We start from the raw sequence: 15,441 nt of genomic DNA on the forward strand, positions 1-15,441 counted from the left end.
TTGTTACATTGGTCCCAGCTCTCTGCAGTTCATTCACTAGGTCCCCCCCGCGTGGTTCTGGGATTTTTGCTCACCGTTCTTGTGATCATTCTGACCCCACGGGGTGGGATTTTGCGTGGAGCACCAGATCGAGGGAGATTATCAGTGGTCTTGTATGTCTTCCATTTTCTAATTATTGCTCCCACAGTTGATTTCTTCACTCCAAGCTGGTTGGCTATTGCAGATTCAGTCTTCCCAGCCTGGTGCAGGGCTACAATTTTGTTTCTGGTGTCCTTTGACAGCTCTTTGGTCTTCACCATAGTGGAGTTTGGAGTCAGACTGTTTGAGGGTGTGCACAGGTGTCGTTTTATACTGATAACAAGTTTAAACAGGTGCCATTACTACAGGTAATGAGTGGAGGAAAGAGGAGACTCTTAAAGAAGATGTTACAGGTCTGTGAGAGCCAGAAATCTTGATTGCTTGTTTCTGACCAAATACTTATTTTCCACCATAATATGCAAATAAAATGAAAAAAAAACAGACAATGTGATTTTCTGGATTTTTTTTTCTCAGTTTGTCTCCCATAGTTGAGGTCTACCTATGATGTAAATTACAGACGCCTCTCATCTTTTTAAGTGGTGGAACTTGCACTATTGCTGACTGACTAAATACTTTTTTGCCCCACTGTATATATATATATCATGTTGTACAGATAGCCTGCTAGTTGTATCACCGTGTTCTGATTGTGTCATAAATAACTATACTGTCACTGTTCACTGTTTTCCTTGACGTCGGGCCTTTAGATATACTGTATATAGATAGTTATTTGTGATAGCCAAAAATTAGTTGCTTGCTAAGTACCACTGTCTCCTCATTGTCTGCGCTGTTGCATCTGCTTACCTGTTAACAATGACATTACTCTTCAAATCTACAATGTTTTTGTAAAAAGTAACAAAAAAGTTTTGTGACAAAGCTCAGCAACATAATCGGCCCTGGAGGTTGAACTTGTTAATCATTCTAATGTTGTGCAAGGGATATTCCAATATTTGGCAATGTCTTAAGGGTCAAAAAGGGATAATTATAAACCACAGAATTCTATGCCATGGTTCCATGTTTCTATAGCTAAAAATAAGAATAACTGAGGCTGGAAAATCTATTTAAGTCAAATTCATTTGTCAGAAGTCACTAGGAAAATGTATATAGTGGCATGTAAAAGTTTGGGTACCCCTAGTCAAAATTACTATTATTGTGAACGAATAAGCAAGTTGAAGATGAAATAATTTCTAAAAGGCCTAAAGTTAAAGATGACACATTTCCTTTGTCTTGTAGGAAAAAAAAAATATATATACAGTTGTGTGAAAAAGTGTTTGCCCCTACCTGATTTCCGATTCATTTGTATGTTTGTAACACTTAAATGTTTCAGGTCACCAAACACATTTAAATATTAGACACAGATAACACAAATGAAAACAAAATGAAGTTTTTAAATGAAGGACTTTATTATTAAAGAAAAAATAAATCCAAACCAACATGGCCCTGTGTGAAAAAGTGATTGCCCCCCCAAAAAAAACATTAATTGACTATAGTTTATCACATCTGTGGGAAGCGGAGTTCAAATTCCTTAGCCACACCCAGGCCTTGATTACTGCCACACCTGTTCTCAATCAAGAAATCACTTAAGTAGGACCTGCCTGACAAAGTGAAGTAGACTAAAAGATCCTCAAAAGCACGATCCAAAAAAAATCAAAGTAATTGAGATCTATCTGTCTGGAAAAGGTTAAAAAGTAATTTCTCTAGCTTTGTATTTCTCCAGTGAACCACAGTGAGACCCATTATCCACAAATGGTGAAAATATGGAAAAATGGTGAACCTTCCCAGGAGTGACCAGCCGACCAAAGTTACCTCAAGAGCGCAGCGACAACTCATCCAAGAGGTCACAAAAGACCTTACAACAACATCCAAAGAACTGCAGGCCTCACTTGCCACAGTTAAGGTCAGTGTTCATGATTTCACCATAAAAAAAGAGACTGGGCAAAAATGGCCTGCATGGCGGAGTCCTAAAACAGAAACCAATGCTGTGCCATAAGAGCATAAGGTCTTGTCTCAGTTTTGCCAGAAAACATCTTGATGATCACAAAGACTTTTGGGAGAATATTCTACAGACTGACAAGGTATATGTCCCATTATATCTGGCATAGAAGTAACAGAGCATTTCAGAAATGGAACATCATACCATCAATAAAATATGGTGGTGGTAGTGTGATGGTCTGGGGCTGTTTTTTTTACTTCAGGACCCGGAAGACTTGCCGTTGTAAATGGAACCATGAATTCTGCTGTAAACCAAAACATCCTGAAGGAGAATGTCCGGCCATCTGTTCCATGACCTCAAGCTAAATCACACTTGGTTTATGCAGCTTGACAATGATCCAAGACACACCAGCAAGTCCACCTCTGAATGGCTTAAGAAAAACAAAATTAAGACTTTGCAGTGGCCTAGTCAAAGTCTTGATCTTAATCTGATTAAGATGCTATGACCTTAAAAATGTGGTTCATGCTGGGAAACACTCCAATGTGGCTAAATTACAATAATTCTGCAAACTGCAAAAATGAGTAGGCCAATATTCCTCCAGAGCCTTGTAAAAGAACGATTGCCAATTATTACAAACACTTAACAGTTGTTGCTGCTATGGGTGGCCCAGTTATTAGGTTTAAGGGGTAATCACTTTTTCACACAGGGCCCTGTAGGTTTGGATTTCATTTTCCCATAATAAAGACCTTCATTTAAAAATTTCATTCTGTGTTTACTTGTGGTATCTTTGTCCAATATTTAAATTTGTTTGGTGATCTGAAACACTTAAGTGTAACAAACACTTCTTCACACAACTGGATGTACATAAATAAATAAAAAAAACTTAACTCTCACCCCCCAATGGGGGTGGTCTTTTTTGTCCTTCCTTATTCTCGGGTCGTCTACCAGAGGCCTGAAAGTTTGAGGGTTCTGCGCAGGATCTTAGTTGTTCCCAGCATTGCGCTTTTTTTGATAGCGAGTTCAGATGTTGCTCTTGGGATCTGTTGTAGCCATTCTCCCAACTTAGAAATCATTGGTCCAAGTGCTCCTTTCACCACTGGAATCACTGTTGCCTTCACATTCCACATCTTCTCCGGCTCTCCTTTGAGGCCCTGGTATTTCTCCAGCTTCTCATATTCCTTCTTTCTGATGTTGCTGTCACTTGGCACTGCCACAGCTATTATCATTGCTGTCTTCTGATCCATGTTTACTATCACAATGTCTTGTTGGTTAGCCAACACCTGCTTATCCATCTGGATCTTGAGGTCCCACTCGATTTTTACCCTTTCATTATCCATCACTTTCTCTGGGGTCTTCCACCTGGACTTATCCCATATGCTGTGCAGATGTTCCTTTATACAATTCCCGCTGCTTGGTTGTGGCGTTCAGTATATGCCGTTCCTGCTTGCATTTTGCATCCTGCCACTATGTGTTTGATAGTTTCTGAGGTTTCTATGCATAGTCTGCACCTTGGGTCTTGTCTTGTGTGGTAGATTCCTGCTTCTATGGATCTGGTATTTAGTGCTTACTCTTGTGCTGCTATGATTAGTTCCTCTGTGCTGCCTTGAAGTCCAGCTTTCTCCAGCCATTGGTAGGATTTCTCCATGTCAGCCACCTCCATTATCTGTCGATGGTATGTAAGCAGGTTGCGGGATGCAGTGACAGACAGGAGGCAGAGCAAGCATTAACATAATGTAACAATTTAATGGAACAAGGTATTCACTCCTTGCAGGGAGGTTAATGGTTAAAGTTGGGATAATAAGAATAACAATTGTAAGTAATAACAGTCCAGGGAAGGAACTTATCGTGTCCTGTATGCTCCTCTGCAGCAGATGGTCCCGCAGGGGGTTGTAGAACTGGTAGCGGCCGGGTGATGTCCTCAGATGGGGGTTCTTAAAATGATCTGTCTTCTGGTTGCAGCAGTCGGTCTCCGGTACCTTCCGCTGAGCCCCTAGTCCATAAGTGCTGACAGCCGAAGCAATTGTTATGGAAATACATATGTACAGTGGGGAAAAAAAGTATTTAGTCAGTCAGCAATAGTGCAAGTTCCACCACTTAAAAAGATGAGAGGCGTCTGTAATTTACAGCATAGGTAGACCTCAACTATGGGAGACAAACTGAGAAAAAAAAATCCAGAAAATCACATTGTCTGTTTTTTTTTCATTTTATTTGCATATTATGGTGGAAAATAAGTATTTGGTCAGAAACAAGCAATCAAGATTTCTGGCTCTCACAGACCTGTAACTTCTTCTTTAAGAGTCTCCTCTTTCCTCCACTCATTACCTGTAGTAATGGCACCTGTTTAAACTTGTTATCAGTATAAAAAGACACCTGTGCACACCCTCAAACAGTCTGGCTCCAAACTCCACTATGGTGAAGACCAAAGAGCTGTCAAAGGACACCAGAAACAAAATTGTAGCCCTGCACCAGGCTGGGAAGACTGAATCTGCAATAGCCAACCAGCTTGGAGTGAAGAAATCAACTGTGGGAGCAATAATTAGAAAATGGAAGACATACAAGACCACTGATAATCTCCCTCGATCTGGTGCTCCACGCAAAATCCCACCCCGTGGGGTCAGAATGATCACAAGAACGGTGAGCAAAAATCCCAGAACCACGCGGGGGGACCTAGTGAATGAACTGCAGAGAGCTGGGACCAATGTAACAAGGCCTACCATAAGTAACACACTACGCCACCATGGACTCAGATCCTGCAGTGCCAGACGTGTCCCACTGCTTAAGCCTGTACATGTCCGGGCCCGTCTGAAGTTTGCTAAAGAGCATTTGGATGATCCAGAGGAGTTTTGGGAGAATGTCCTATGGTCTGATGAAACCAAACTGGAACTGTTTGGTAGAAACACAACTTGTCGTGTTTGGAGGAAAAAGAATACTGAGTTGCATCCATCAAACACCATACCTACTGTAAAGCATGGTGGTGGAAACATCATACTTTGGGGCTGTTTCTCTGCAAAGGGGCCAGGACGACTGATCCGGGTACATGAAAGAATGAATGGGGCCATGTATCGTGAGATTTTGAGTGCAAACCTCCTTCCATCAGCAAGGGCATTGAAGATGAAACGTGGCTGGGTCTTTCAACATGACAATGATCCAAAGCACACCGCCAGGGCAACGAAGGAGTGGCTTCGTAAGAAGCATTTCAAGGTCCTGGAGTGGCCTAGCCAGTCTCCAGATCTCAACCCTATAGAAAACCTTTGGAGGGAGTTGAAAGTCCGTGTTGCCAAGCGAAAAGCCAAAAACATCACTGCTCTAGAGGAGATCTGCATGGAGGAATGGGCCAACATACCAACAACAGTGTGTGGCAACCTTGTGAAGACTTACAGAAAACGTTTGACCTCTGTCATTGCCAACAAAGGATATATCACAAAGTATTGAGATGAAATTTTGTTTCTGACCAAATACTTATTTTCCACCATAATATGCAAATAAAATGAAAAAAAACAGACAATGTGATTTTCTGGATTTTTTTTTCTCAGTTTGTCTCCCATAGTTGAGGTCTACCTATGATGTAAATTACAGACGCCTCTCATCTTTTTAAGTGGTGGAACTTGCACTATTGCTGACTGACTAAATACTTTTTTTCCCCACTGTATATGTATTTCATCTATATCTCACTTGCCTGCTATAGGCTATATACTGCTATATACTCATATATACTGCACACAGATACATATTCACAGTTTGAACCTTATAACTAGTTTGTGGAAATAACCTGCAACCCAGTCATCTCATTGTCTTTGACTTGAGAAATATCTAGCAGACATAGGGAATGAGGAAGCAAGGCCAGATGGTCCAGCCGATATTGGAGACTTGCTGACGAGTGCAAGACTCCGGACAGTAAATCATGTGGTGTCTAAGTAACCCCAGGTCGGACACCCATATATGTTCATGTATTCAAACTGACCAATTAGATAAGAAGTAAAGCCTTTATGTTAATGAGTAACCACTCCTTTATACGAACTGATAAAAGACCATGAATATGAATAAAGTTTCCAGAGTTCTGCTGGAAGGTATTGCTGCTAACCATGTGTGGCGTCTTTCCTTCCTTGAGCGCTCAATAAGACTCTGTCTAATCAGGACAGGCCACAGTACACACAGGGGTAAATTCACCCAACCAAAAACTCCACATCACAATCAACGTGATGTACAACGTGGATCGGTCAGTGACAGCATTCTAAAAACTACACCTCTGAAGGTGCTCAAAACCACATTCTAAAAGTTTATTAACCCTTCAGGTGCTTCACGTGAATTAATGAAATGTGGAAGGAAAAAATAAACTTAACTTTCTTTCACAAAAATTTTACTTTCGACCTAATATTTTTTTTTACTTTTGCAAGGGTAAGAGGAGAAAATGGACCATAAAATTTGTTGTGCAATTTCCCCTGAGCATGCCAATACCTCATATGTGGGGGAAAACCACTGTTTCGGCACACAACAGGGCTTGGAAGGGAAGGAGTGTCATTTCACTTTTTGAATGTAACATTTGCTGGCATAATTAGCGGACGCCATGTCATGTTTGGAGGGCCTCTGATGTGATTAAACAGTAGAAATCCCCACAAGTGACATTTTGGAAACTAGACCCCTTAGGGAACTTATCTAGATGTGTATTGAGCACCTTGAACCCACAGGTGCTTTACAGAAGTTTATAACGTAGAGCCGTGGAGATAAAAAAAATCACTTTTTTCCCAAATAAATGTTTTTTAGCTACAAATTTTGCATTTTCATAATTGTAATGCAATTTCTCCTAAGTATGCCGACACCCCATATGTGGGGAATACTAGTGTTTCGGTGCACAACAGGGCTTGGAAGAGAAGGAGCACCATTTGACTTTTTGAATGTAAAATTTGCTGGAATAAGCGGATGCCATGTCATGTTTGGAGAGCCCCTGAAGTGCCTAAACAGTGGAAGCCCCCCACAAGTTACCCCATTTTGGAAACTAGACCCTTTAGGGATCTTATCTAGATGTGTTTGAGAACCTTGAACTCCCAGGTGCTTCACAGAAGTTTATAACGTTAAGCTGTGAAAATAAAAAAAAATTAAACTTTTCCCACAAAATCTTTTTTCAGCTCAAAATTTTGTATTTTCACAAGGATAACAGGAGATGATGGACCCCAAAGTTTGTTGTGCAATTTCTCCTGAGTTCACTGATTCCCCATATGTGGTCAAAAACTACAGTACTTTTGAGGCACAGTGCTAAACTCAGAAGGGTAGCAGCGCCATATTACAGTGCCCAAACATGTGGGCGCTAAATGTGGTTTAGGCACACTTGGGTTCGGAAGGGAGGGGGGAATTTGGATTTGGAATGGAGAATTTGCTGAATTTCTTTTGAAGAGTGATACTGGAAAGATATATATCTTTGTTCCGTGTTAGCCAGTAGATAGAAGAATATTTAGAATTGAGAGTCCTCAGTGGTTGATACCTTTTAATGGCTAACTGAAAAGATGGTAACACATTGCAAGCTTTCGAGACTATGCAGGTTTCTTCATCAGGCTAGACTAATGCAACATCTGAAGAATCACATATTTATACACAAAACAGCACAGAAAAAACACAATTCAGATGGTATCTCATGCAGGAGTTCCAGTTAGGACAAAAGACCACAGCAATACCAGGGAGGATATATTTTGTGTGTAGACAAAGAGTTATAGTTTGGACAGGTAATTTAGACAGGAGAACTCTTTTCAGAGGGCTGGAAAACAATAGGGTACCTGTGTTTACACATAAATAGCAAAGTGGAAGGGTTTTTGTTCCCAGGAAACACATTTTGAATTCAAATGACACTGTGGTTTACTGCAAGGGAAATGCTACAATAGCCAGCACAGACACTATATCTCTAAAAGAAAATTATGAATATTGGAGCATTATAAATATTGAACATTTTCAGCTTTAGGGCGAATAGGGGAAGAATATGCATATTTCTTCATAACTGTGACAACTGCCTATAAGCCACAAATCAATAATGGCCAGATAACTGACACCAGCCAGGTCATGTTTGATCTCTGGGTAATGGTAAAACCTCAGTGAAAAATATAATGGTGAGCTCGTAATTTTGCGATTATCCGGGAAGAAGCTATAATCACATAAGTTGAGAATTTTATAAACTCCTGGGAGGCTGAGAGCTTGAGGTCCTCAAGGAGGGTGTGTGGGTGTAATTAAGGTAATGATAAAAGGTCAAGTTGAATTATGATCTTGTTTCCTTTAGAGAGATACACATCGTGTTTGCATGAATTCCGTTCCCTGAACGTCCCCAATGGAAGTGCTCTCCTTTGACTAATCTGACTCTTCTCTGTGAGTGGCGTGGTAAGTTTCTTCCATTAGTGCTTTTTATATTATGTACTTTATATGCTGTATTTTTTCTCCCCTTTATAAAGTCTTTTGTATATTTTTTTTATAAATACTGCCTCGTTTTGTATAAAATATAAAATCTAATAGTTCTGTTCCTTTTGTTCTGTAAGCTGTGCCCCAAAGCCATATGCTACCAGAAATCTGGAGTTCTGTCAGCCTGTAAAAATGACAGGTGGTGGCAGCGAGAAGTCTGGGGTTATCGTGGAGTTCAGAGTGACTGTACTGGGGTGTTTACATATATTGCATGGTCTTGAATTGGAGGAGTATATACCATATGCTCACTGTTAGCTTCCTGATAACCGACCCATTAGTGGAAACAGCCTGCGGCCTCCTCCGTTGATCTTCAGTCAATTGCATAATTGTCTGAAAGAAAGGGGGTAGCAGAGAGTTATTTGCTCCAAAGATACAGCAGGTGGATCTGAGATACGAGCCCCCTGGCTGTGATCTTTGACTAATTGGTGGTAGCGGTGGGATTTTGTGTGGTCTCTCTGGTGTCCCCTCCTTGACACTGGCCCGATACTCGGACAATTTTGGACATGTATCCACGATTTTGCACAGATGTAAAATATTAGTAGTCTAATTTAAAAAAAAAAGTGCCTGTTCAAAGCAGTTAAAAATGGTTTGAATCACTGACTGGTAACCAACTTACAATTTTACTTAAAAAAATGCTTTGTCCCAATTAATTTGCACAGCACTGTATTTAAACTGGCCTAGAAATTGTTGGAGGTCAAATTTCTCATTTTTTGGGAATCTCCACCATGGACCACATCTAGTCTCAAGCCGTATAAACTATTTATAATAATCACTGAATGTTGGTGCTTTGATCGACAGCCTGCATTGCACACACACACACGCTGCACAGGCTTTTAATCAAATGTAATCACTGTGTAGTGACCGGTGACTGTAACCACTCCCTGTACCACTCTATTTTAACTAGAAACTAGAGACTACAGTGATAAAAGAAGTTAATTTTCTCCCTGTAGCCTCTGCTCCAGTAAAGCCCCCGTTACACACGATTCCCTTCCCTTCAGATCTCTGCCATGCGCCGAAACAGTGGTTCCCCCCCCACATATCAGGTATCAACGTACTCAGGACAAACTGCACAATAACTTTTGCAGTCCAACTTCTCCTGTTACCCTTGGTGAAATAAAAAAAATTGAGCCTGAAGTATTTTTTTTGTGAAAAAAAGTTAAATGTTTATTTTTTTTTAAATATTCAAAAAATTCCTGTGAAGCACCTGAAGGGTTAATAAACTTCTTTAATGTGGTTTTGAGCACCTTAAGGGGTGCAGTTTTTAGAATGGTGTCACTTTTGGGTATTTTCTATCATATAGACCCCTCAAAGTGGCTTCAAATGTGATGTGGTCCGTAGAAATAAAATGGTGTTGCAAAAATGAGAAATCGCTGGTCAACTTTTAACCCTTATCACTTCCTAAGAAAAAAAAATTTGGGTTCCAAAATTGTGCTGATGTAAAGTAAACATGTGGAAATGTTACTTATTAAGTTTTTTGTGTGCCGCATCTCTGTGATTTAAGGGCATAAAAATTCAAAGTTGGAAAATTGCGAAATTTTCGCCAAATTTCCATTTTTTCCACAAATAAACGCAAGTTATATGAGTGAAATTTTACCACTAGCATGAAATACAATATGTCACGAGAAAACGATGTCAGAATCACCAGGATCCATGGAAGCATTCCAGAGTTATTACCTCATAAAGGGACAGTGGTCAGAATTGTAAAAATTAGCCCGGTCATGGACGTGCAAACCACCCTTGGGGGTTAAGGGGTTAATATTAAATCCTGCAATAATTTATGGCTACTTCCCATAACTGCTGTATAATGAACAGATGTACTAAATCTAGTATGGCAAAGGATGCTGAGTGTTACTCCTGTCCTCCAAATGAACTTTTTCAGATCCCAGCAGTTGTAGCTGGATTTTGACTGATGTTAGAGCCAGATGTCTTAACAGATCAGCTCCCTAAGCCCCAAATTATATGTTCCCCCATATGAACATCCCCGCCAAAATCTTTATGTAAATAGTTATTGTATACCTCTGTTCTGGAAATAACAACAATAAATATTACCTACAGTTGTGCTCAAAAGTTTACATACCCCAACAGAATTTTTTGCTTTCTTGTCCTTTTTCAGAAAATATGAATGATAACACCAAAACCTTTTCTCCACTCATGGTTAGTGGTTTGACGAAGTCATGTATTGTCAAACTACTGTGTTTTCTCTTTTTAAATCATAATGACAACCCAAAACATCCAAATGACCCTGATCAAAAGTTTACATACCCCATTTCTTAATACCGTGTATTGCCTCCTCTAACATCAATGACAGCTTGAAGTATTTTGTGGTAGTTGTGGATGAGGTTCTCTATTTTCTCAGATGATAAAGCTGCCCACTCTTTTTGGCAAAAAACCTCCAGTTCCTGGAAATGCCTGGGCTGTCTAGAATGAACTGCGCTTGGGATCTCCCCCTAGAGGCTCAATGATACAATGATATTGAGGTCAGGAGACTGAGATGGCAACTCCAGAACCTTCACTTTGTTCTGCTGTAGCCAATGATAGGTCAACTTGGCCTTGTGTTTTGGATCGTTGTCATGTTGGAATGTCCAAGTATGTCCCATTTGCAGCTTCCGGGCTGATGATTGCAAATTTGCCACCAGTATTTGCTGATAATGTACTGCATACATCTTTCCTTCAATTTTGATCGTTTCCTGTGCCTTTGTAGCTCACACATCCCCAAAACATCAGCGATCCACCTCCGTGCTTTACAGTAGGAATGGTGTTCCTTTCATCATAGGCCTTGTTGACCTCTCTCCAAATGTAATCTTTATGGTTGTTGCTAAATTTTCAATTTTGGTCTCATCACTCCAAATTACCTAGTTCCAGAAGTTTTTAGCTTGTCTCTGTGCTGTTTTGTGTATTGTAGGCGAGATACTTTGTGGAATTTGCGCAGTAATGGCTTTCTTCTGGCGACTAGACCATGCAGCCCATTTTTCTTCAAGTACCTCCTTATTGCGCATCTTGAAACAGCCACACCGCTAGTTTTCAGGGAGTCCAGTATTTAAGCTGATGTAATTTGTGGGTTTTTCTTTGCATCCCGATCAATTTTCCTGGCAATTGTGGACAACATTTTTGTTGGTCTACCTGACCGTGGTTTTGTTTTTACAAAGCCCCTGATTTTCCATTTGTTAATGACAGTTTGAATGCTTTGAATGCTGCTGACTGGCATTATCAATTCCTTGGATATCTTTTTGTATCCTTTTAAAGTTTTATGCAGTTTAACTACCTTTTCTCATTGATACATTGACAGTTGTTTTGCTTTCCCCATGACTCACAATCCGGAAACACCAGTGGCTGGATGAAAGATGCAAGTCTGTTTGGATCCCAGAAACTCACTCAGCTTTTATGCACACACGCACTGATTACAAGCAAACAGGTCACAGATGAGGATGTTACTTTTAGTAGCCATTTAAACCCATTTGTGCCAACTTCTGTGTATGTTATAAGGCCAAAATCACCAGGGTATGTAAACTTTTGATCAGGGTCATTTGGATGTTTTGGGTTGTTATTATAATTTAAAAAGAGAAAACACAGTAGTTTGACAATAAATAGCTTCACCCAACCACTAACCATGAGTGGAGAAAAAGGTATGGTGTTATCATTCATATTCTCTGAAAAAAGCCAAGAAAGCAAAAATTTTGCCGGGATATGTAAACTTTTGCGCACAACTGTACGCACCTAAATATACTTCACAACAGACCAATATTATCAAAATTATCACTGTGCAAGGGCCAAATAATACCACTACACAATGACCACTACCACTGTATGGTGAATAAATGATCCAGAATATAAATGGTCCTCTACAGAAGAACCCAAACTGTACAAAGACCAATAATACCAATAATACCACCATACATCCCCCACTACATAATGACTGAATTGCACCTAAAGAAAAAAATAAAAGCAAAATTTAAAATACCAATGTTACCCCCATATGGTGACCATATAGTGGTAGTTACCAGTCTTAACAACTCAATTAAAGGTTTGCTGTCATGTGGCAGTGGGATTCATACTGTCTAATCAGAATGTTACTTAAGAATCAGATGTTTTGTAAAATTTGGCATAGCTGCAATAGATCAGTATATACGTTTTCGATATGTGAGCCATGTGTTTTTCTGCATTAATGTTATATACAATATTATGGCTCCCATCGCTACCCTATACCCAGTATGATGCCCCCATAGCTGCCTATATACAATAAGATGCCCCTCCAAGTTCCCTATATACACTATAATGCACCTACAGCCCCCTTTACACAATATGGTGCCCACCACATCTCCCTAAATATAGCATGATGGCCCCAAACCTCCCTTTATTCAGTATGATGCTCCCTATGTACTGTATGATGCTCCTACAGATCCATATGTACAGTATGATGCCCACTATATCTCTCTGTATACCACATGATGGCCCCGCAGTTCCATATATACAGTAGAATTTGATTCTCCCACAGCTCCCTTTCTACAGTAGGATGGCAGTACAGTTCCATATATATAGTATTATGACCCACATAGCTCCTCTATACACAGTATTATTGTCACGGTCCATTTTGGAGCCATGGCAGAATGTGGATTCTTATAGAAACCTTTTTCCTTTTTCCCCCGGTGGCCGCTGGGGTTTACTACAACTGTAGTTGTTTTTGGTGCTAGTTTTGCCCCCGGTGGCCACTGGGATTACTACGTGTGTGAATTAACCAACAGGTGATGACTACTCCCCCCTCCTTCCTATAAAAGGTCGTCATGTGCAGTAAATCACTGTTGGTAATATTGTTCATTTGTTATCCAACCGTGGTGAAGACTAGACCTACCTGGTGGAGAGGGGGTTCAGATTATCTGGAGCAGTGGAGTTGCTGCTGGATGCTGATCGGATCCTTACTCTGTTGCTTGGAGCATTTGCAGCAGAGCAAAGCTAAGTTTTGGGTTTTAGTTGCTTTAACCCCGTGGTGTCTGTTCTATTTTCCTTTGTGAGTTATTGGGTGCAGTTCACTTTATTCCCTGTCTCACCTCCTGGGGAGGGGGTTGGTGGTTTAGCTCAGGGCTAAACAGGAGATAGGGACAGGTTGGGGACTTGGGCCTCACTACCTTCAAGTGTACCCCCAAGTTAAGGAGAGTCAGTGCACCCCCTTAGCCTGAGGGGCAGTTCAGGGGCCCAGGTTCCACGTCTCCTGCTTTGTCCCAACTGCCCCGTGACAATTATGGCCCCTCTCAGCTCCTTTATATACAGTATAATATCCTCACAGCTCCCTATATACCGTATGATGGCCCCTCTCAGCTCCTTATATACAATTTGATTCTCCCACAGCTCCCTATTTACTTTATGATGACACTACAGTTCCATATATACATTATTATGATCCACATAGCTCCTCTATACACAGTATGAGGTCCCATAGCTCCTCTATACACAGTATGATGGCCCTACAGCTCCCTATACACAGTATGATGTCCAGGACAGCACTCTCTCAGAGTCCCCATAATGTAAAGACAATAAAGATTACGCTCACCTGATCCTCATTCCCTGTCCACAGCAGCCTCGATATCCTCTTCTCAAGTGTATAAACAGTGGGTGGCACAGGCGATGCCATGCATGCAGTGATGTCACCTTAATGGTATGCTACAGTGCGCCTACTTCACTACTGAAGTTCTTTTATATGGATTTATAAGGGTTTTGTGTTTTTATGTAAATAAATCCTCATCACTATATGTTGAAAAATTCAACAACTTTCTATTATATCTAAAATTGTTTACGATTTCTTAGATTTCTGTTTGATGTCAGTAGATAAGAACATTCTCCTTTACATTCAGTAGCTATTAGTCACACACAGTCCTGCTCTCAGGTAAGAGATGGATACAGCTATATCCAGAATAGGAAATGCTCTACAAGCTAAGCAGCCTAGACTCAACACTGAGACATTATCAAAAGTTACACATATTTCTTCTGCTGACCTATTTAACATATCTTAAAATGTATTTGCATAATTGTTATTTCTCACATTTCCTGCTCTACAACACTATGAAAGCTGATGCAATCAAACACATTATTAATTAAGGCTGCAGGAATATGCAATATGGAAAACACTGAAAGTACATTCAACAGCAGCACCACAATGAACAACAACAAAAAACCTGCAATTTATTCATTTTGTACAACATTTCAACATAAAAGAATGGAGTCAAAAAGTCAGTCTATAATGATTACAAAAACGTCTTTACTACTACATAATGCAACAACATTTAGTAAAATATTTTTCACCAATATAAATAGTAGTACAAAGCGACAGGTAGATTGTAAAGGACTCACGTAGAGCGAGTCTGGGAGTCAACACAAAACATTATAGTAAAAGCAACGGGAGAATCATGCTCCTGTAAAGGTCGGCCTGGGTAGTAGTCGTGGCTGAGCTTAACAGGCTTTGCGTGCTCTGGCCTCCCTCTACATAAAAATCACATTTCACTTTCAACTTACTTGCCTCTGCATTCTCTGTGCCATCAGGGTTCTTCCTTTGGTCTCTAAGGTCACCTTTGGCCGTTTGTGGAGTAACAGAGACACAGTCCAGTTGTAACTCAAAATGCAAAACTTTACTCTCATAACTTCGCAGCACATCCAGGTTCAATACAGCATCTTCAGCAGGTTTCATATTACATGTCTGTTATGATTAGTGACCGCAGGAGGAAAAAACAAAATTCCAGCTAAGTCCAGAAAAACCAGAGAGGTTGGCAGCTATCGGATTGCAGACCCCTGAACCTATCCACAACAACTAGCAGTAGCCGTGGGGGGTTCCTACGGTGCCCTAGACCCCTCGATCACAGCCGGAGAACTATATAGCCTAAAGACAGAAAGGGGAAAAACTAAACTGCCCCAGAGCAGACCCCAAAGCAATAGGCAGCCCCCAACATATAATGATGGTGAAGCAAGATGAAAACACTAACACAGATAGAAAGATAGGTTGAGCAAATGATGGG

General features: G+C 40.4%; 1 protein-coding gene across 4 annotated transcripts in view; it reads right to left on the bottom strand.

Moving 5' to 3' along the window:
- Positions 1-15,131, bottom strand: part of CP (ceruloplasmin) — a 237,551-nt gene extending 222,420 nt beyond the window's left edge. For 2 of the 4 annotated variants that reach the window (XM_073581068.1, XM_073581067.1), the window contains exon 1: positions 14,945-15,131. In XM_073581068.1, the coding sequence (XP_073437169.1) occupies positions 14,945-15,116 (172 nt within the window). In that variant the 5' untranslated portion in view covers positions 15,117-15,131. Of the gene's footprint in view, positions 1-13,985; positions 14,141-14,944 lie in introns of those variants that run through there. The other 2 variants (XM_073581070.1, XM_073581069.1) reach the window with 2 other exon arrangements.
- Between the last annotated feature and the right edge of the window lie 310 nt (positions 15,132-15,441).

Source organism: Dendrobates tinctorius, unplaced genomic scaffold (assembly GCF_039654945.1).
Source record: "Dendrobates tinctorius isolate UK_male_01 unplaced genomic scaffold, ASM3965494v1 ptg000069l, whole genome shotgun sequence".
Classification (NCBI taxonomy): Eukaryota; Metazoa; Chordata; class Amphibia; order Anura; family Dendrobatidae; genus Dendrobates; species Dendrobates tinctorius.